The sequence below is a fragment of the Myotis yumanensis genome, unplaced genomic scaffold (assembly GCF_028538775.1).
Source record: "Myotis yumanensis isolate MYYU_CA2020_CCGP unplaced genomic scaffold, mMyoYum1.0.hap1 SCAF_13, whole genome shotgun sequence".
NCBI lineage: Eukaryota > Metazoa > Chordata > Mammalia > Chiroptera > Vespertilionidae > Myotis > Myotis yumanensis.
This window is the reverse complement of record NW_027223764.1, coordinates 50042489-50062297: the sequence shown is the minus strand read 5'-3', so window position 1 is coordinate 50062297 and position 19809 is coordinate 50042489. Positions and strand designations below refer to the sequence as shown.

Here is a 19809-nt window from a genome sequence, read left to right as displayed (position 1 = left end):
TGAATGGACCTGTGGGTGTGACCTGGGCAGGATTTTTGTGAACATCCATCCCCAGGTAGTTCCACTGTGTACGAAATTGAGAACCTTTGGCTTTTCAGCAAAGACTCTCTCTTGCATTCTCCCGGTATTTGCATTATTTCGGGTTCTCAATTTGTTTATCAGATAAAGAAAAAGGAACCTGCCAATGCTTGTCAGAGACTTGCTGAAGCTTCAAGCCCAAAGCCCACAGACACTGTCTTTGATTTGTAGGGTCATTGAGATTCCCTTTCTCAAAGTGTGAGCCTTAGACCAGTAGACAGTCAGCATCCACTGGAGCTTGTTAGAAATGCAGAAACTCGTCTAAACTGCGAAACTTGCCGCACAAATGGCTTCACCCACCTCCTACACTAGACTTCACAAAGCAGCCCAAGGCTGTTCCCTGGGACGACCCAGCCCTCCCCCAGTCCCTGGCCTGGGAAAGCTCAAGGCTGGCAAAAGAACTTGGCTTGTTCAAGCCAAACACCTGACTGTAGGTCTCTGACCTCCCTTTTCTTAAGAGCATTCATTTAAAATACAATTGTGAATCCTCTGTCTCTGAGATGTGTCAGTCTGTATCGCCTGAAACCCAGGCATGTCTTTCTCAAGGACTGGGAGCCATCCCTTTGAAATGCAATCATCAGAACAGATAGGGCCCATCCCCGCCTCTGTGGGAGGGGAGAGGCCTAGGGTGATGGCCAGTTAGCAGACACAGATGGCCTGATCACATGGAGCAACCCCCAGCCCGCTTTCTGTGATTTCCTACCTCCCCGATTCTGTGTGAGCCCCTGCGTGTCTCCTCCCCACGCCTTCCTTCTCCCTTAAAACTCCATCACCTCTGCGCAGAGCCCAGCTGCGCTGTTTCATAGAGGCCTCTCCTTTACCGCTCCCGTTACTGAAGAAAACCTGCCTTCACTGCCTTGAACCAGGGGCTGGCTTTCTTACCGTCTCCATGTTAACAAGCCCTTAGGTGATCTGCATGTACAGCAAAGTCTGAGCAGCAGTATTTATCATCCCCTCACAGTATTTATCATCCCCTCAATGACTTTAACCAATAGCCCCTGTGGTAGACAGGAATGATGATGCTCCTTTTACCAGTGAGAGAGCTGAGGGCCAGAGCTTTGCTCAAAGTCCCACAGTTAAACTAGAACGTGAGCCCATCTCACAACTCGATGTGCTGCTCTTTGCACAACGCCACACCAGTCAGAGAAGGAAGACCCACTGCTCGAGGTTGCAGGAGTAAAACAGCTGGCGAGGGAGATCATAACAAGGTTTCCCTTATGCATCCATTGCGGCAACGTCCTCACAGGGTCGACCCTTCTTTAGCTGCAAGAGAGCCATTTCAGAATCAAGGGTCTCCCAGGCACCAGAGAATTCTCATCTGAGTTATCCTTTCAGTAGTTGGAGTCCCAGGGGCCCCAGCTCCTGGGGGATGAGTCACCCTTTGACCCAGGTGAAGTCCTGAAGAGCGTGCCCTGGAGGCTCAGGAGCCCAGCCCCTCTCAGGCCTGTGTACACACACGCCGCTTCCACCACATGAAGTCAAACCAGTCACCGCCTGAGCCCTGAACCAGCCACCTCACCCCCACACATGCGGAAATGCTGATTTTTCACATCCACTGTCTTTGGCACGGACGATGTAAATTCAGCCATCGTTATGGTAAATCTTTTTATTGTTGGCTTCATCAGAAAAACTTGTATTACAGGCAATTTCTGCTGCATAATTTTAGTAAAGCCAGAGATGATCATTTCTTCTAGAAAAACAAACCTCTGCGGTTAGAAAGGAAGACAAAAAACAGATTTCATTTTATGATCTACCTTTATCAAGCCATCCAGAGCACATCAGTTCCTTTATGTTATTACTTTAATGTTATTTAACAAGTCATTATAGAAAACACACAAGCCAAAAGCCTTCTATTCTTAATCTTCTAGCCAATCACTAAATTTCCCTAGATTTTTAAAGACATGAAAGTAAACTCATTTCAAATAACAGCACCTCAATCACCATATACGTTTGTAATGCGGTGCTCCAGCCAATTTTAAGCCTCGTGTTTTCCAGGTTTTAGCTGAAATACCCCTCACTAACGTCTTAGGTTTTTATCAGTGTTATTGGGGGCTATTTTGTCTCACTAAACAGAGCACAATGTTAAACCAATGAATGATCTAGTCTAAGAAGATGGCCTAAGTGACACCAGTGGAAACCAGGCATCCTGGGGACACAGGTGAGCCCCTAGTTATCCCTGAGCTGAAGTCTGTGGTTTGATCTTCTTAGCAGCTTCCAGAACAGACACTAGGTTTACTTTATCTCCAAATTCTTTTTCTCGGTGCTCGAGAAGAATGCCCTGGAAGGAAAGGAGAGGGAACATCAGTCCTCATCCCGAGTCGTTCATTCACGAGACCATGCCGTGCGGCAGCTGTTATGCCCTGCACTCGGGCAGCAGGGGACAGAGGCCGAATCAGGCTGGCTCTTCCCCCTGAGGATTCAGTCCTCGGGGGGCGGATCAGGGGACAGCCAGGCCACAATGTCTGGACTGTACCGCAGCCTCCGGGAGTGGGAAGTCATGGGTGATCACATCTCATCGAGCGATCGGGAAGACTTCCCAGGTAAAGCAGGAGAGTCACCAGGATGTCCACAGGGAGAGGTGAGGTAAAAGAACGTGCCAGGCCAAGAGAACGGAAAGAGCCCGAAAGCATGGGAGCGGAGCTCAGAGGTCAGCCCCGGCAGGTGCTGAATGACCATCTGAGAAGAGGCCCTCTCTTCACGTAAGTTTTCCTAAGAAACGGGCCCTCCCTTCCGATGCTGGGATGGAAAATGCACTAAGACACAGGGTACCCCACAGTTCCCCGAAGTGGTAAGAAAGATAAAATAATGTGTTTGGGGTCAGAAGCAAAGCATCCTTGTTAAGCGTTCTTTGACCCATGACATGACATCTGGGAACTCATTTTAAACTTAAAAAGTAAACAGCTGTAAACGTATTCGTTGTACCGTTGTTTATAAAGCTCCCTCCAAGCATGTCAAACTCGCAAGGGGAAAGTCCCGGCACACAGGTGACCCAGGGAAGCTGACCAGGAAACTATCTACTTGCCAGCAAAGCAGGATGAGACACTGCAGTGCTGCAGAGGGGCATACATGACATGGGGAATGTTCATGACCCGCCGTCAGGTGAAGAACAACATCTGGTTTAGGTCATTTCACCTTCTGAAAACAACAAAACAAAAGGCTGCTCAGCTCCGCTCTGTCCCAGCAGGTTCTCGGTGGAGGCCGAGCATAAAGGACGCTCTCCCTATCTTACGCTGTTTCATTTTCAAACTGTTTATGTGGAAAACACATTCCTTCTTTAAAGTAATTATGCTTTAAAGATGATTACAAAGGAAACCCCACTGAGGCACCTGGCACAGAGGGACTGCAGAGCTCTGCACCGAGGGAACCTGGAGGCCAGTTCCAAGGCTCGGCCAGCGTCAGCTTCCAGCCCCTCAGCTTCCAGCCCCTCAGCTTCCAGCAGGAAGGAAGGAGGCGGGAGCTCCAGGGAGCACCAACAAAGCCAAACACCACGCCTAGCAACTCCAGCGGCGCGCCAGCCAGGAATGGGGAGCCCGTGAGCACCCCATGAGTCACCGCCAGGCAAGAGAAGGCTGGCAGGTGAGCCAAGCCCTGCCCCGGGGCCAAGGGAAGGAGGGAGGGTGGGGAAGGAATTCCAGAGGGCCAGAGGGGGCAGAGGCTGAGCCATCCTCTGAGGAAGTGGGCAGCCCAAGTGTAAGGGCATCTGGAAGGGCCTTTGGGAAGCACTGCTAAAGAGAGGCTGCAGTGAGGAAAGGGCAGGTGCGGGGGCAGGACAGACCGGAGTCCCGAGTCTCATTTCCACTGCACCCCTTACTAGCTGCACGCTGCTGCCTGGGCTCATGTCTCTGGGCCCATTTCCTGACACGTGGGTGGGAATAGCACACCTAACGCCCCAGCCGGGCTGTGAAGACATGAGAGCCAAGCTCCGGGAAGGAGTCAGTCCCTCTCTGGCAGTCATGTCACCACGACATTCCGGTATTGGCAGCAAGTCAGCAAATAGGTTTATGTTAAATCGGACACCAACTCACCAGATTCTAATTCAGACCAGCAACAGCAGTTACCAAGCTTTAAAGGAGGGATTAGAAATGGAAATATTTCTATTCCCATTTGCTTTTATTCCTCCCAAATTAGGAAAAGTACTGTGAATTATCAGCGTTAGCTGTGAGGTCCACCAAGGCAGATGAGACCACGAGTTAATGCCATGCTAAGGGTGTCGGAGACCAGGCTGAAGTCAAGCCCCGTCTCCAGGTTCTGCCAGGCCTTCGAGCCTGCACCCATGTTATGCCCTCCCTGCTCTGCGTCCTCCTGGCCGCTGCGGGCACTGCCTTCTGGTGCAGGGGAACCACCATGGCTCGAGGCTGCCGAAGGTCTGACATGGAGCACTCACCCACATGCCTCCCCCCAGGGCCCACAGAGACCTCATCTCCCCACACACAACCCTGGGGTCCCCGAGCTACTCTGGATCCTCACAGCCAGGGCCTGAGAAGCCTGTGCGGTGAGCATATTACCCACCAGGGGCGGCTCCGCCCCCAGGACCCCTCAGCGGGAAGCGGTGTCTTCCTACATCTCCTTGCTACTTCCCCTCATCAGGTCTGTTTGAATCCTTTCTCCTTCCCTTTTCTCCACTGTCCACCCTTGTGGACCTGGGAATACCACAAAGAAGTGCACTGTCGACAGGAAAACCTATGCTTTTGCTCAGGCACAGAAAGCAGAACTCAGCCTCACAACGCCTGGCTCAGGCCCCGGTGGCCACTCCCTTGCCTGCGAACTGTGAGGCGTGAGATCTATGATAAATGGCAATTCCTCTCCCTTCCCCTTCCCCTTCCCCATGGCCCGGCTTTCTGGGAGGCTGAGTAGGGAAAGTTGCCCCCATCGGGGCCTCAGGCCCACAGACACCGACACCTACAGACCCAGGCATTACCTGCTTTCCTGATCCCACCACAAAAACGCCCCCGAGGATGAAGCCTTCGCCTTCCAGGTTTCCAGAGAAGCCTCCGCTCCGGGCCCGGAAGAAGTTGCTCCAGACGCCCAGCCGGAGGAACCCCATGAACATCATCTTCCGCCTCTGGGGGCCGTAGAACTTCTTCTGTAACAGCGAAAACAGACCCTCTGAGTACCTGGCTGCCCACCTTCCCCAGGGGGCACAGGCTCCCAGCAGGGCGCTGGTTTTCAGACTCAAAGGCTGCTGGTTTGTGTCCCCCCAACACACACACACACACACCCCTCCCCCAGGAGCACTGGCTGCGAGGGCCTGGCCCACAGTGTTCAGCCTTGACTCTGACCTCCTGCTAGACTACAGGGCTCCTGGGCCTGATGGGTGACTCAGTCCCACATTCGTAGAGGGGAGAACAGAGGGAAAACAAATATGACTGCAATGAATTAAGGGACAGGGGCTTGTGCTGGGCCCCCACCTGCGGGTGGGGAGAACCAGTGGAGTTTCAGCCACTTCCTAGGCAACCTTTCCCAAGTGACAATTCAGGAAGCGCTCAATTAACACGCGGGAGGACAGCTTTTCAGTGTCTGCTCAGGCTCCGCTCAGAGGCTGGGAAGGCCCTGCAAGTTCAGGGCAGCTGACAGGGAGCCCAGCCCAGCCTGCAGCTCCAGGCCACACACCCTCCGGTACCAAGCTCCCCACACCTAGCACAGTCCCCTGCAGTCCGTCACAGGCTCACAGACACACCTTTTCATCCAGGAAGATTTCTCCTTTGAAGTAAGGCTGGAAGTCCTTCACTTCGGTCCTGACCTGCTCCTTCACGACGGCGTAGAGAGGCACGCCCAGCTCATCCAACTTGGGCTTCAGGGAGGACAGGTCTGCAGCCTCCTGCAGAAAAGAGCGAAGGTCAGGGCTCTGTGGCCAACCAACACCCACTTCCCTCCAGCCCAGAGCACGGCTGGCCCTGAATGCGGAAGAACAAAGGTGACAGAATGCCAGAAACAATTAAGGCCTGTGCAGCCCAGCACAACACTGATCCATGGGCATGAGGCCTCAGCACAGGCTTGTCTTCTGCACGTGGGGAGGACGGGTCAGGCTCCTGTTATGGGTGTCCTAACCGCTGCCCAGGGAGCATCCAAAAACTAAGAGATTGCAGCCAAACATGGTCATTTACTACGATGCTTCTCTCCTAACTCATCTTCTAGCCCCTCCCCTGCACTAGACCAAAATAGCACAAGGGTCTATTGGACCAAAAAGCAGGCCTGGGGATAGCCTCTGAGCGGAGCCTGAGCAGACACTGAAAAGCTGTCCTCCACACTCTGCTCAGCTGGCTTCCCCTCACAGCAATAACCTGCCTCCTTTCTGCAACTCAGCCCCTACCCTCCAGGAAGGGAGCCCTGTTCTAAAAACCCCCCTGCCCACCGGCCTGGGGTGAAGGCCTGATTCTCTGGGCAGATCCCACCCTTCCTGCTGGGCGACTCCCCTACTGAGTCTGTGTGTTACCACTAAGCTGAGCACTGGCTCTTCATTCCCAGGGTGCCTTGTGGCTAGAAACTACGACTCCATTTCCTGTACCCCTCAGTGCCTAGCGCATGGCGGGGGGCACAGAAGACACTAGGTACCAGGTGGGAAGAGCCGAAGGCGAAGGTGGACACAGAGAACGCAGCTGAGCTGAGGAGCACGGCGTCCTGGACTCCCAGGAACCGCGCCTGGGTGACTAAGAACTGCCTGTGTCACGGGAAGGCTTTGAAGCTAAGAACAAATTCCTTTTTCACATTTGGTGTCAGAATGAAAGAAATAGCATGAAACCCTCCCAAATGCAGCTCACTCGCCTCCCATACAAACACATTGGTGTACAGTGGCACAATGTTTAATTTTTCATTTATTTTCTAGAACAACAACAAAAGGACAGCCAACGAAGCAGAATTCATTACAGTGCTTTAGAGGCTTGGTGATGGCAAGCTTTGCCCTGGAACAGAGAGGACTGCAGGCCTGATGTGTGTAACATGAGAAGTTTCACTCACTTTTCCTGGGCTCTCTACTCTGGGTGTGTCCCTGTGCAAAGCTATGAATGGACAGTCACGGACCTCCTCCCCAGGCCACTCAAAAGAGCTCAGACTGCCATTGGACCATCCTTTTAGAAACACAAGTTCCCACAAAATGCTCTGCTGGGGCAGAGACTAGTGCCCAGGAAGCAGGCTGCAGCCTTTGGGTTTAACCTGCGTGAGAAATCAAGTCACAGCAGGCCTCATGCTGGTGTTTGGAGGTCTCACAGATTTGGAATCAAAGCTCTGAGTGTGAACTATGGGAGGACCTCTGAAGAGGGCCCTATCCTGATCCCAGGAGCCTGTGAATATGTGTTGTTACAAGCCAAGGGGGAAGTAAGGCAGCCGGTGAAATCTGGGCTGCCCATCAGCTGACCTTAAAGGAGACTATCCTGCATTACCCAAGTGGTTCCCAGGTGGAATCACAGGGTCCTTAAATGTGGACGAGGAAAGCAGGAGAGTCTGTGTCACCGTCATGAATGTGAGAAAGACTCGCCCGGCCACTGCTGGCATTAAAAATGGAGGGAGGGGCCACGAGCCAGGGCTGCAGTGGCTTCTCAGAGCTATTGGAGGGCGGAAACTGTTTCCCTCCTACACCCCCCAGAGGAAGCACAGACCTGCTGAAACCTGGACTGTAGCTCTATGGGGCCCATCTCGAAATTCTGACCTCTAGAACTGTGAGATAATAAATCTATAATGTTTAAAGCCTGAGTTTGTGATAATTTGTGAAAGCAGCAATAGGAAGCTAGCATGCCTACCCTCAGCGGTGTGACATTGCCACAGCCCCTGTACCTCAATTTCCTCCTCTACAAAACGAGAACAATAACAACAAGCTGTATTTTCCAGGGATGTGGTGGGGCACGAATGGAGTATCAGGCGTGGCAGCGCCCTGAATGCAGGTGCAGCAGAGCACACCCTGTCCCGCCGGAAGCAGCTTCTTTGCCAGCCCGACCACACAAGCAGGGGACAGACGGGCCAGGCGGAGGAACGCCTCAGGGTCACGGAGCCCAGCCAGAGGAGGAGGAGGACAGCGTGGACGCGGCCACGCCATCGAGAAGCAAAGCTGTCTCAAGAGCAGGAGCGCGTCACTCCCACTCTCCCCAGGCAGGGCCCGGATCTCAGACCTGCGTCTTCTGCCACTGACTGACTTGTGTGACCAAACTAGTCCAGCCCTGGGTTTACCTGTCTGTAAAGCGACAAGGCTGGGCCCTGTCCTCCTCTGACAAGCTTCCTCACGTACTGAGCAGAGGACAAAGGCTTCCCTTTGAGGGGCCAACCTGGAGACCGCCCAGTCAGTGACCCCAACTTACACCAAACTCTCATGCCAGCTCTACCCACACTATCGGCATGACTGAAACCCCCGAGCTCCAGATCCACAGCTGAGAGCACAGTGAAGCAACGGAGCTGCCACATGCAAACGTGTGGCCCTCAGCCCTCCACCGGGACTCCAGGGAGACAGGCAGGTCCATTCCAAAAGTGCGACCCTGGGCTCCCCCGTGTGTGCAGAGCACCACAGGTGAGGGCTGGCATGCTTGTGCCAGCAATAGTCCAGGCACCTCCTTTCAATGAGCAAATCCCTGTGCTGAGCCCCAGGAACTGGGAATTGGGCCTGGTCCCTGTCCTGATGCAATAGGAAGGTAGTCCAGGACTCCGACAGTGCAAGAGTGATAGGGCCTGGGAGTCACAAAGGACAGTCAAGTGTGCCGCTAACCCCAGGATATGGTGAGTGGTTCAATGAGCAGAAACACAGAGTAAGTCCAAAGAAATCCTAGAGCAAATAACAAAAGAAGGACCAGTGTTGATCAAAGGCCAAAGTGGGCCTGCAGGTCCTGGGTCCCGGCTGGAGTGCCCTGGCCCCACCCTCTGGGGTCCTCTTCTTTGAACAGATCTCCAAATGCACTCACCTCTCGACAGAGGAAGCAGCCTGGCCTCCGCACAGCCATGATGACAGCGCCCTTCTCCTCCCAGAGCTCCTTTGCTTTGAAAGTCCTTGGTTCTGGGGAAAAGAAAAGAGTCCAGCATCCTCTCTGCCCTACCCCGCCCACCTGCCCTAGAGCTCAGCTGTTCGTCAGTGGTACCAGGCCTAGCAGAGGGCCTGGACCTGCATTTCACACATGGGAAAGCAAACAGGAAGCACAGATGGGGAATAGTCATCCTCAGAGGAAAATTCATATAGTGTAAGGATCCTACTATATACTCCAAACGCCCCTCCTCCGTAAAAAAAATTATTTGCAAACTTGAACATCCCAAACTGAAACATTTCTGGAAAAGTGGCAGCTAAGCAAATCCCAACTCTTAAAAAAGTATTCAAAGGGATTAAGTCAACAGAAATTTTAAATATTTTTACCCCACAATATTATCCATAGGGAGGGTAGAAGACGCCTAACGAGGAACCCCTTGGGGGTAGCTGGGGTGGTAGAGTAGTGTAGCTCAAGCCGGGCTCCAGGGCCAGAGCGAGTCTGCATCTAGCCATGGGACTTTGACCAGCTGGGTCTCCCCCTGAACCCCAGTTTCCTTGTCATAAAAGCAGATGTCCAGCACGGGGCTGCAGGGAGTATAAACAGATGGCTATATAAGTGCTCGCCACAGTATCTAATAATAGTTACTGAGGGGTCAATCAGTGTGAACCCTTACTATTTTAACATTCCTTAGAGAAATCCACGTCCCTGTGGGATGTTGTATAAAAAAAGAGAGGAGGATGAGACTGGGAATCCCTGGGATGAACAAAGCAGGACTCCCTGATCCCTTAGAAAGACCACCTACATCATAAATCGCAGTCACAGTTCCTGCCCTCCTCTGACAAACTTCCTCACGTACTGAGCAGAGGACAAAGGCTTCCCTTTGAGGGGCCAACCTGGAGACCGCCCAGTCAGTGACCCCAACTTACACCAAACTCTCATGCCAGCTCTACCCACACTATCGGCATGACTGAAACCCCCGAGCTCCAGATCCACAGCTGAGAGCACAGTGAGGCAACGGAGCTGCCACATGCAAACGTGTGGCCCTCAGCCCTCCACCGGGACTCCAGGGAGACAGGCAGGTCCGTTCCAAAAGTGCGACCCTGGGCTCCCCCGTGTGTGCAGAGCACCACAGGTGAGGGCTGGCATGCTTGTGCCAGCAACAGTCCAGGCACCTCCTTTCAATGAGCAAATCCCGGTGCTGAGCCCCAGGAACTCAGACTGGATACCGTGTTTCTCAGATGTATTTGGCTGGGAGCTCCTATTTTGTGAAGATCCTGGAGCCCAGAGTCCTGAGCACATACTGGGGAACAGCTGGTTTAGTAACTGGTGCTACAACATCACTAAATATTACAGAGCAAGTATCAGTATAGTTAGAGAGACAGCAATAGAAAGTGAATAATCAGTTTGGTAAGAAAACCCTAAACTGTAAAATACCATGTACACCCAGATCACAAATATATAGTAATATGTAAGTAAACATGCAAAAAATGTGCAGAACTAAAAACAAGTACCATTAAGGTAATGGAGTTAGCAGCCATTTAAAAAATTATGAAATGTTCCCTAACGTTATTATATTATCTTTTCAATAAAAAAAAGTTATTTTACACAGAAAAAATAAGCCTGCATGCCAGTGCTTTGGAAAAGTACTGAGGGCAGAGGGGTCACTGCTTACCCTTCTCCAGAGTTTTCAGGTCTATTTCCTCCAGATACTTCAGGGTTGCTTGTTGGGGCTTGGACAGAAATATGTCCGTGTTGGCCAGGAGCAGTGCCAGGGCAGCAGCCCCCAAGGCCCCCGCGCCGATCGACCACATCCCTACGGAGAGGAAGCTTGGATCCAGGAGGAAAGACATTCTGGAGATTGAGAAGAAGGAAGATGACGTTAATGCTCTCACAAGACAGCAGGAATGTGATCTGGCAAAGTGCAGGGCTCAGCCGGGCAGCCACCAGGTGGCCAGAGGCAAGGGGCAGGGGAGCCGCGGAAGCAGACAGGGGACTGAGCATCTGCCACCCCAAGAGCTGGATGCAACCAACACATGGAGGTTCCTGCCCGAGGAGCTCACCAGTGAGTCAGGAGCGATGAGAGAAATGGCAGCCCCCTTAGATGCTCCTCTTGTGTTCCCTCACCCAGGCCCAGGCCTCCCAGCTCTGTGCTGCTCATCCATGCTGCCTCCCCCCCCCTCCCCCGCCCCGTCAATGCCTGCCTTTCCTTCACTGTCCAGGAGTCTGGGCTATCATCTCCCATGGAGGGCAGTCTTCTCTTCAGTGATCAGAGAAGACTTACCACATCCCACGGATCACACTGCCCCAGTACCCTATCCTTCTTCCTCTTTGAGAACCCCTCAGAAATAGAGACCGTATCCTACTCATCAGCCCGACAGTTCCCAGCAGGGCCTCCCTTGTGGTAGGCAGGCAATCTCGGTGCATTTCTCCCATCTGAGAATAGCTTTACTTTTTACTCATTATACAAATAAAACAGGCTCATGATGAAGACAAAACAAAAGCAAAAAAAGAAGCAATCACAAAACTATAGTCGACCAGAACGCAGAGATCTTCAGAGCACCCCCATCTTTTCACTGACAGCTGAATAGAGATGACCACCTTAGACACCAGTATGTAATCTGACAGTTTTTCCCTAGAACAGAACTGCACAGACGCCTGTCGAATCAATGGGGGCAGAGCCTGAGAGTGGGCACGTGTAAGAAGAGCACAGCGCTGGGGTCTGCTGCAGAGGCCTGGGCAAAAGCTGTCTGCACCAGGCAGGGGTTTGCCACTGAACGGGAGCTCCAGCGGGTCCTGCAGAACCGTCCAGCCTGGTTTTGAGCTCGTGCACCAGTGCCTCCCTAAGGCTCCTCCAGGGGGGAAGCCTTGTGCCTAGGGGTGTGAGCTCCTGGAAGCAGCCCACCCCGAAACAGCAGCAGGTATCCACCCAGCCTTCCTTCAAATGACAACCACATAACAGAATCTATCTTTCCATATGGCCCTCTCACCATCCTAAGGATCAGACTTACACTGGAGCCTTCCTTCCTGAATACCAGCATAGCTCATTGTGCTGAGATCAGCAGGTATAGACAGTGTGTGTGTGTGTGTGTGTGTGTGTAAGGCCCTCCTTACCTAAGACTTAGCTCTCCCTGCTGGATTTGGCTGGGGAGAGGATTTCTCCAAAGGATTAAGCAAATGCCCAGAACTCTGCATACCACTGCCAAGGGAGGGGCTGCGAGGGACCCGCCAGGGCCAGGAGGTGGGGCTGGGAGTAACTTGGTAGTGCTGACTTGGGGAAAAGAAAGGTAGGTCAGACTAGAGTTTAGGCCAGCCTGGGAAGCTCAGATTTGAGTTAAGAAATAAAAAGGAACTTTTGGGGGGGGGGGGGGGGGAATGACCAAATGAAAGCAGCATTTAAGAAAGAAGAATTTGGCATCCGGTATATTAGGGGAGAGGGGGGAGGGGGGAGGCTGGTGTGTGTGTGTTGGGGAAAGGGACACCGCTATGGTATCTCCGATGCAGGGACTCAGCTGGGAGAGAAGTGTCTTATAACCTCAGTACTCAACATGTGGTCTCCTGGGTCAGCACTGGCAGCGTGGGGGCCGCAGAATCTGCAGCCGGCCTCAGAACGAAGGAATCACACACTGCATTGTAATCAGATCGGGCAATTCACATGCACACAGAGTCTCAGAAGCATTGTCTTGGAGCAAAGCAGCCGGGATCTTGTGCTTGGCTGGCCATGAGGGCAGGCTGTTTGTTCCCTCAGCTCACTGTGGGAGGGCAGCTATGGTGACAGAGGAACACATCACACCTCTGCCTGGAACGTCCTAACCTGTTCCTTCTATTCTTCAAGACCCAAACACCTCTCCAAGTTGTCCTGGATGCTCTGCCTACCCCCACTCCCAGCCCGAGAGGTGCTGGTCCACCCCCACCTTGGTACCGTGCCCATACTGCACCCATGATCCATCTCCTGTGCTCGACACAAGATAGAGACCTGTCTGTTCCCTCCTGTGCCAGCACATGCCTGTGTAGCATACAGTGGGCTCTCCATTAATGTGCGCTGAAATGAGTCCAACAGAATTGAATGATGAAGATGATGACTATGGAAGACCAAAGTTCTTGGGCCAAGCAGGAAGCCGGCCCAAAGTTCTTAGGCTGGCTTCCAATTCTCCTACGTAGCAAAGTTACACGTTACTGGATTACAGTTCAGAAAACAATTAGGAGGAAAACCATAGCTCTCACCTGCCTGCTGTAAACAAGAGGTTCCCCAGCGTGTGGAACAATTGCTGTATGTTTACACACTTGGAAATGTCCCTGGTTCTCTGACATGTGTGTATGATTCAGAAGCACACGGCGTGGCCTCTGATCACAGAGCTGATAACATTTCTGCACCAGGACTCAAAGGCCAGCTTACATCTACCCTACAAAAGGACTTGCTTCCATTCCTGGAACACATCAGTGCCCTTCAGGAAGCCCAGTGACCCTCACGGTCAGCTCCACACCCTCGCTGCACACCACAGCTACTCTCAAAGGCACAGGCTCCATCAACAGTCATGCAGCCTATTTGCACAAGAGCACAGGGATCGGACTCAACCAGACTCACAATTTCTTCCCACATATTTATTTATTCCAAATAAAACTGAGTGGAGAAAGGGATGAGCAAGGGCTGTGTCAGCGCCGGGCTGAGAGCTGGTTACGGCTGCTCTAGGCAGCCACAGAAGCACCCAGAGCAGCTGTCTTTGGAGCAGATGTAGGATCCCAGGGGCAGGATGGAAGAGCCAGGTGGGGCCTGGGCTGAATAAACCTGGGAAGCAGCAGGCTAGCTGGGGTGAATGCCAGCGCTGAAGGCACTCTGAGAATGACCCCAAGGCCCCCAACTCTCTACCTCAAGTTCAAGAGGTGCCAACAGGATGTGGGCTCCAGCACCACCAGGAGCAATGTGCACCACCCCACCACCTCCTCTGGCTGGGATCCGGAGAGGAGCAGGGGTGGACCTCATCCTCAGGCCTTGTGGCACTAGTTAGTGAAAACCTCATAGGCACCAGAGGTGAGAGCCAGGCCTCATATGCTCCCTGGGGCCTCTGGAAAGCAGTGAAAACCGACTTCGGAAACACCTAGAAAGTATGTAGGTCCAGCCCCTCAGCCAAGGCCCCGTGAACTACAAAGCAATTTCCATCCTGGCCTGTCTCAGAGTATGCACCACTGCAACTTATTGCACAGCGAGAGCTGACTCTGAGCCCAAATCACTGACAAAAAAGAGGGGAGGGGGGTAGAGGGAGCCTTCATAGCTAAATGGAACAATGCATTTTCACATGGGTCTCCAAGGCTACTCACTAGAAAGAGAGGGCGGCCAGGAAAGCAGCATTTACTTCAGTGGTTCCCAAACTTACTTGGCCTACCGCCCCCTTTCCAGAAAAAATATTACTCAGCGCCCCCTGGAAATTAATTTTTTTTAAATTTTAATAGCAATTAAAACAGAAAGATATATGCCCCCAAATGCATCTGTGGCCATCACCGCCCCCCTGGATCGCTGCAGCGCCCACCAGGGGGCGATAGCGCCCACTTTGGGAATCACTGATTTACTTGATGTCACCGGACATGCATGCTCTGATTTCCTTACTGATGCAGACACGGTTCTATTTTGCAGCTGACAGCACTGAGCTAGAGATGTTCAGTGCCTTCTCGGGTGCCACACAGCCCGAAGGCAGCAGGCAGCAGGCTGCACCCTGGACCCAGACCTCTGAGACCCCAAAGCTGGAAGTCTTTCTACTGTCACACTTTGCCTCCCCACACCTTCCCTTGTGGGTTTCTGGAGGTCAAGGGGTACCTTCCCCTTTGTCTTAAAGAGAATTTAAAAAGATCAACTTATTTTTTCAGTCATCAAATACAGTCAAACCATGTTTACTCTAAAGGAAATTTACCATGTGACAGATGTCCCTTCTCTTTCCTCCCTTTCCAGCCCCTTCCCTTAAGGAAAGGGTCAGTTTCGCTGAAAGATAATAGCAAGGTTGTTTACAGAAGAGCCAGCCCCCACCTGACACAGCTACAGTAGCCAGTGCTCCACTGCGGGCTTATCTGATCTGTCCTCTCCCACACAAGAAGGTGACGCACGATAAGACCACAAACCAACACCAGCTGTGGCAGCTCAGAGTGGCAGCTCTGGTCTGGGAAGAGCATGGTACTGGGGGAGGAGACCCAGCTAGGCTGCCGAGGCCAGGCTGGGTTGATTCCACCACCACAGCCCTCTTGCCCCCACCCCAGCCTCATTGTCCCCAACTCCAAAATGAGGGGCTGGTCAGGTGAATGCTAAGGCTCCTGAAGCACCCCAGTGACATCCTGTGACTACACAAAACAGCTCACTTGGGAGTCTACACACTATTGGTTCCTCATCATAACTCTACCCTCTCCTGCCCATTTCAATTTGCAGAGTGTTTCTTCGTTGCAGCCCAGAGCGTCACAAAGTACCTTCCCTCCCCCACACATGGTCCCTGATGCCCAACCCTGGACAGTTCAAACCTGGGAACAAGGCACTCACCATTCACAGCGTCCACACTCCTGCTGCTGCGGACAGCACAGAGGCTTATCCAGTGAGCAGGCACAGCCGGGCAGCAGGGGAGGGCTGGAGGCGGAGCTCCCGAGTCCTGCCTATGGCCTGAAGCTCCCTCATTCCATGGGCAGGACCAGGCCACCCAGAAACCCTGGAGCTCCTGCAGCTGCCAATAGTCAATTTCCAGAAAGCTGGCAAGGCCCCCTAGCCCTTCAGAATGTTGAGCAAAGTTTGAGTCATTTGCAGTCATGCAGATGATAACATTTATCAAGTGCCAACAGCTCTCTCTGCTATCCGGTGCAGCCCAATGAAGCGGAGTCCTTAATACAGCCCATGTGTCCCACTCACCGAAATCAAAGGAAGGCCTCCCTTTCTCCCGGGCTGCCTGTGCAGTCTGCACCCTCACCCCATTCTTCCCCACACCCAGGAAGTTGGCTGGCACCACGGAGGCCCCGCACCTGCTGTCTCTTCTTTAGCTCCTTTGCCTTCCCTTCTTTTCTTGCCACTTAAAGTGACTCCTCTCAACCCACTCTCCCTTCCTGGGCAACCTCACCAACTTCCAGCACTTCACCCACCCCTTGGTACTGACTTCCAGGTTCCTGACCCAGTTCCACTCGGGTGTTCTGTAGGTTAGCTCTGCTCACTACGTCCCTGAGTGACCCCCACTAGAGTTAGTTTCTCTTCCCGAGCTCCCCAGCTCACTGAATGACACAGCATCCAGCCAACTGCTGAAGCCAGAAACGGACGGTCACATTGGGCTCTTCCTCGCAGCTCATACCCACTCAGTCAGGAAAATGTGTTTGCTACGCCTGCTCTTCTTAACCTCGAGGCTTCTGTCCAGGCCCAGGCCCCTACCACTTCGTGCCTGGCCCATTTTAGGAACCACACAACTGAGCTTGGCCGGGCTCCAGCGGGGTCCTCCACAGCTTGCTCTCCACGCTGGAGCCAGAGCGAGTGGAACCGTGACCTGAGCACGTTTCCCTGGCGTTGGACTCTCTCAATGACCTTCTCAGCAGGCGGACAGAGCCCTTCCCAGCTGAGCTGCAGCCCACCACTCTGCCTCAGCCCTGCCACTTCCGCACCCTCGCCAGACCTCTCAGAGTGCAAGGCCTAGAGCAGGGGTCCTCGAACTTTTTAAACAGGGGGCCAGTTCACTGTCCCTCAGACCGTTGGAGGGCCAGACTATAGCTTAAAAAAAAACTATGAACAAATTCCTATGCACACTGCACATATCTTATTTTGAAGTAAAAAAACAAAACGGGAACAAATACAATATTTGTATTTGCATGTGGCCCGCGGGCCGTAGTTTGAGGACCCCTGGCCTAGAGCATGTTGTTAGGCTCCACTGTTGCTCCTGTCACTTCCTTTACCCAGAACACCCTCGCCATCCATGCCAACTAGGTAGAGGCCCAGAACAAATTCCACTTTCTCTCCAAAGCCATTCTGGAAAGCCCTGGCAACTGACTGCTCCCTTGCCTCTGATTATATAGCATGTGTACATATGCAAACACACACATATCTTTGCACATTGCACAAGCAAATGGACTTTGTGTATTTGAGTTCTTTACATGTCTGTCTACAGAGTATGGTGGAGCAATATGAGGGCAGGGGTCACTTCTTCATTCCTGCATCTCCAGCACTAACACAAATCCTGGTAACTGGTAGGCATTAAATGTCTAACAAAATGATCTGAATTTTACCCTTTAAACACCACAGTGAGGCAGAGTTGGAGCCACCATTTCAGCTCAGTACGGAAGGAAATTGTGGACAGCACTGCCGGCAAGGCATTAAAGAAAACACTCCCCTGGGTTTAGGTAGCCTTAGGTTGGGTCCTAACTCTACTGCTCATTGGCAGGGCAATCGACATAAGCTCTGAAGGCACTCTGGGCCTGGGTCTCATCTGTACACACAGAGGAAGGAACTAGAAAACCTATGAGACTATCTCAGTTCTGACATCCAAAGACACTAAAGTTCCGCATGCTTGCAACTCCTGGGTTCTGACGTCTAGAAAGCTATGGGACACTGTGCTACTGTTCTGCTGCTGGGCCTGCATTCCCAATCCCTGCCTTTCCCCCTCCCCGCCCCCGACTGCTGCCTGTTCAAGGATCCATCTCCGGGCAGGAACTGATCAAGTCTTAATAAAACAAAGTATCATCGCTGGGTGGGTTAATTCATGCCTGCAACAAGTAGAGACAACATCGTATTCTAAACACGGAGGGGACACCTGCCCAGTGCAGCCCCACCCAGGGAATCCTCCCTCCTCAGAGTGAGCTGGCTTGAGGCAGAGCCAGGGCACGAGGAAGAAGGGGTGCTGAGGAACAAAGGGAGCTAAGGGTGCACGTGGGCCGCCTCGCCTCGGGCCCTCGGGGAACAAGTCTGGAGAGGATGCTTCAGCTCTCTCCGCTCTCCTGGGCTCCTCTCTCCTCCCCTCAGAGCTCTGGCTCAGCCCTTCCCCAACTGAGTAAATAAGGAAACTAGGCACAGAGAAGGGTAGCTAGTCCAAGGTCACATGGGGGAAGCTGATCAGTGACTGAGCGGGACTCCAACTCCCAGTCCATGACTATTTATCGTGCATTGGACATTCCTGCAGAGGCTAAAGCAGAGTGTGTGTGTGGGGGGGGGGGGGGGGGGCGGGCAGGACTCCGGAAGGGGGCCTGGGAATCTGGTAGCCAAGAGACAGCACCAGCCCTTCGAAAGCCCAGTGCTTTGCAAGCAGCTTATACTCCAAAGCCAAACGTTTTCATAAGGGTTATAGCTGAGAAGCCATTATGCATCTCTCCGACCCACAGTAACAAGGTTCTGCCGATTCTGAATAATGACACAGGTTTGAAAATGCCAGTTAAGCAGCCTGGTGACATGGGCACCCAGGACCCCAGGAACACTAGGGAATTCGTTCCCACCCACCCTGGTCATCAAGTATCATAGAACTAGATACTTGCAATGAGCTGCCCAGCTCTGGCCCAGCCTGCCTTTCAGATGCCAGATTCAGAAATTTCTGAACAGATGCTAAAAGCAGAGCAAAGGGCAATCAGCTACTGGGAAACTCTGAGACACTGCCCTGGGTGAGGGAGGAATGTGGGGCTAGGAGAGGGCCTTCCCTCTGACCAGTGATCCTGAAGCTAGAGCCCCCCTGCCCCCGAAATATCTGGCCATTCTGCCCCTCACTTGCACAGCCTCCGGACTCGGCTCTGAGCACCTCATCTACCAAGCTGTGTGGGCATGGATGGGGAGGCAAGGGCGATACCGTTAAGACACTGCGCTTCAGGAAAAAATCCCTGGGCTCTCACTCTTTGACTCGGAGAGGTGACCTGTCCCTCTGAACCTCAGTGTCTCCCTAAAAACAAGGGCACTTTGAAGGGTTGCCAGGAAGAATACATGCGGAACAATGTGAAATGTAGTAAAGTGCTTCCAAATTGTAAGGCCGAGTTATCTTTCTCCTTGCAGGGCTCAGATTCACTCATTCTCCTATGAGGATCGGCCATTTGCAGAGCACGAACACCGAACCGCCTTTCCAGCTATCACCCCAGCTGTGCCATGCAGACCGGCCTCCTGTGTGGCTGGTCTAGGTCTGGAGGGACCTCTGGCTTGTCTGGGGCCCTCTGACCTAACTGCCCGAGCCACAGCCCACACTCCTGCGGCTCCCTCTGCAGCCTGCCAACACTGCCTCCGCCCCAGCAGCACCAGAGAGGGCAAAGGGCACCACTCGCTGTAATCTCCCTGTGCCAGAGGCCACTGCGCTCAGAGGTGAGGCTGGTTCCGTCAGTGCCAACAGGCAGTTCTTGCCACACCAGCTCGGCAGAAGGAGGCTTCAGGGCTCTCTGCTCAACATGTTACAGAGGGAAGCACCTTGGAGGGGACACTGACAGAGCATGAGTGACAGACTCCAGCACTCGTCCTCACCACGCTTCCCAAGCACCATTTCAGTGATACCAGCTGATAACAGAATCACCCGAAACATCTTCTGTACCCCATCAGAGACAATGCAGAAGACCTAAACTAAGTGGCATGCTTTACACATGAGGGCGATCTGGGGAGGGCTGGAACAGTAATAAAAGCGAATTCAAATTCCTACAAGCCATAAGAACGTGGACAAGGCACTGTTTTTTGCATCAATAAAACTGGAAGAGCCCTAGCTGGTTTGGCTCACTGGATAGAGTGTCGGCCTGGGGACTGAAGGGTCCCGGGTTCGATTCTGGTCAAGGGCATGTGCCTTGGTTGCAGGCACATCCCCAGTAGGGGGTGTGCAGGAGGCAGCTGATCGATGCTTCT

General features: G+C 52.9%; 1 protein-coding gene across 3 annotated transcripts in view; it reads right to left on the bottom strand.

The window, feature by feature from the left end:
* Positions 1–1669: 1669 nt before the first annotated feature.
* Positions 1670–19809, bottom strand: part of PRXL2A (peroxiredoxin like 2A) — a 33265-nt gene continuing 15125 nt past the window's right edge. For 2 of the 3 annotated variants that reach the window (XM_070433098.1, XM_070433099.1), the window contains exons 2-6: positions 10687–10865; positions 8958–9049; positions 5756–5896; positions 4997–5161; positions 1670–2356 (exon numbers count right to left, since the gene is read on the bottom strand). In XM_070433098.1, coding sequence (XP_070289199.1) covers positions 2249–2356; positions 4997–5161; positions 5756–5896; positions 8958–9049; positions 10687–10864 — 684 coding nt within the window. In that variant the 5' untranslated portion in view covers position 10865 and the 3' untranslated portion in view covers positions 1670–2248. Of the gene's footprint in view, positions 2357–4996; positions 5162–5755; positions 5897–8957; positions 9050–10686; positions 10866–15528; positions 15637–19809 lie in introns of those variants that run through there. The other variant, XM_070433097.1, reaches the window with a different exon arrangement.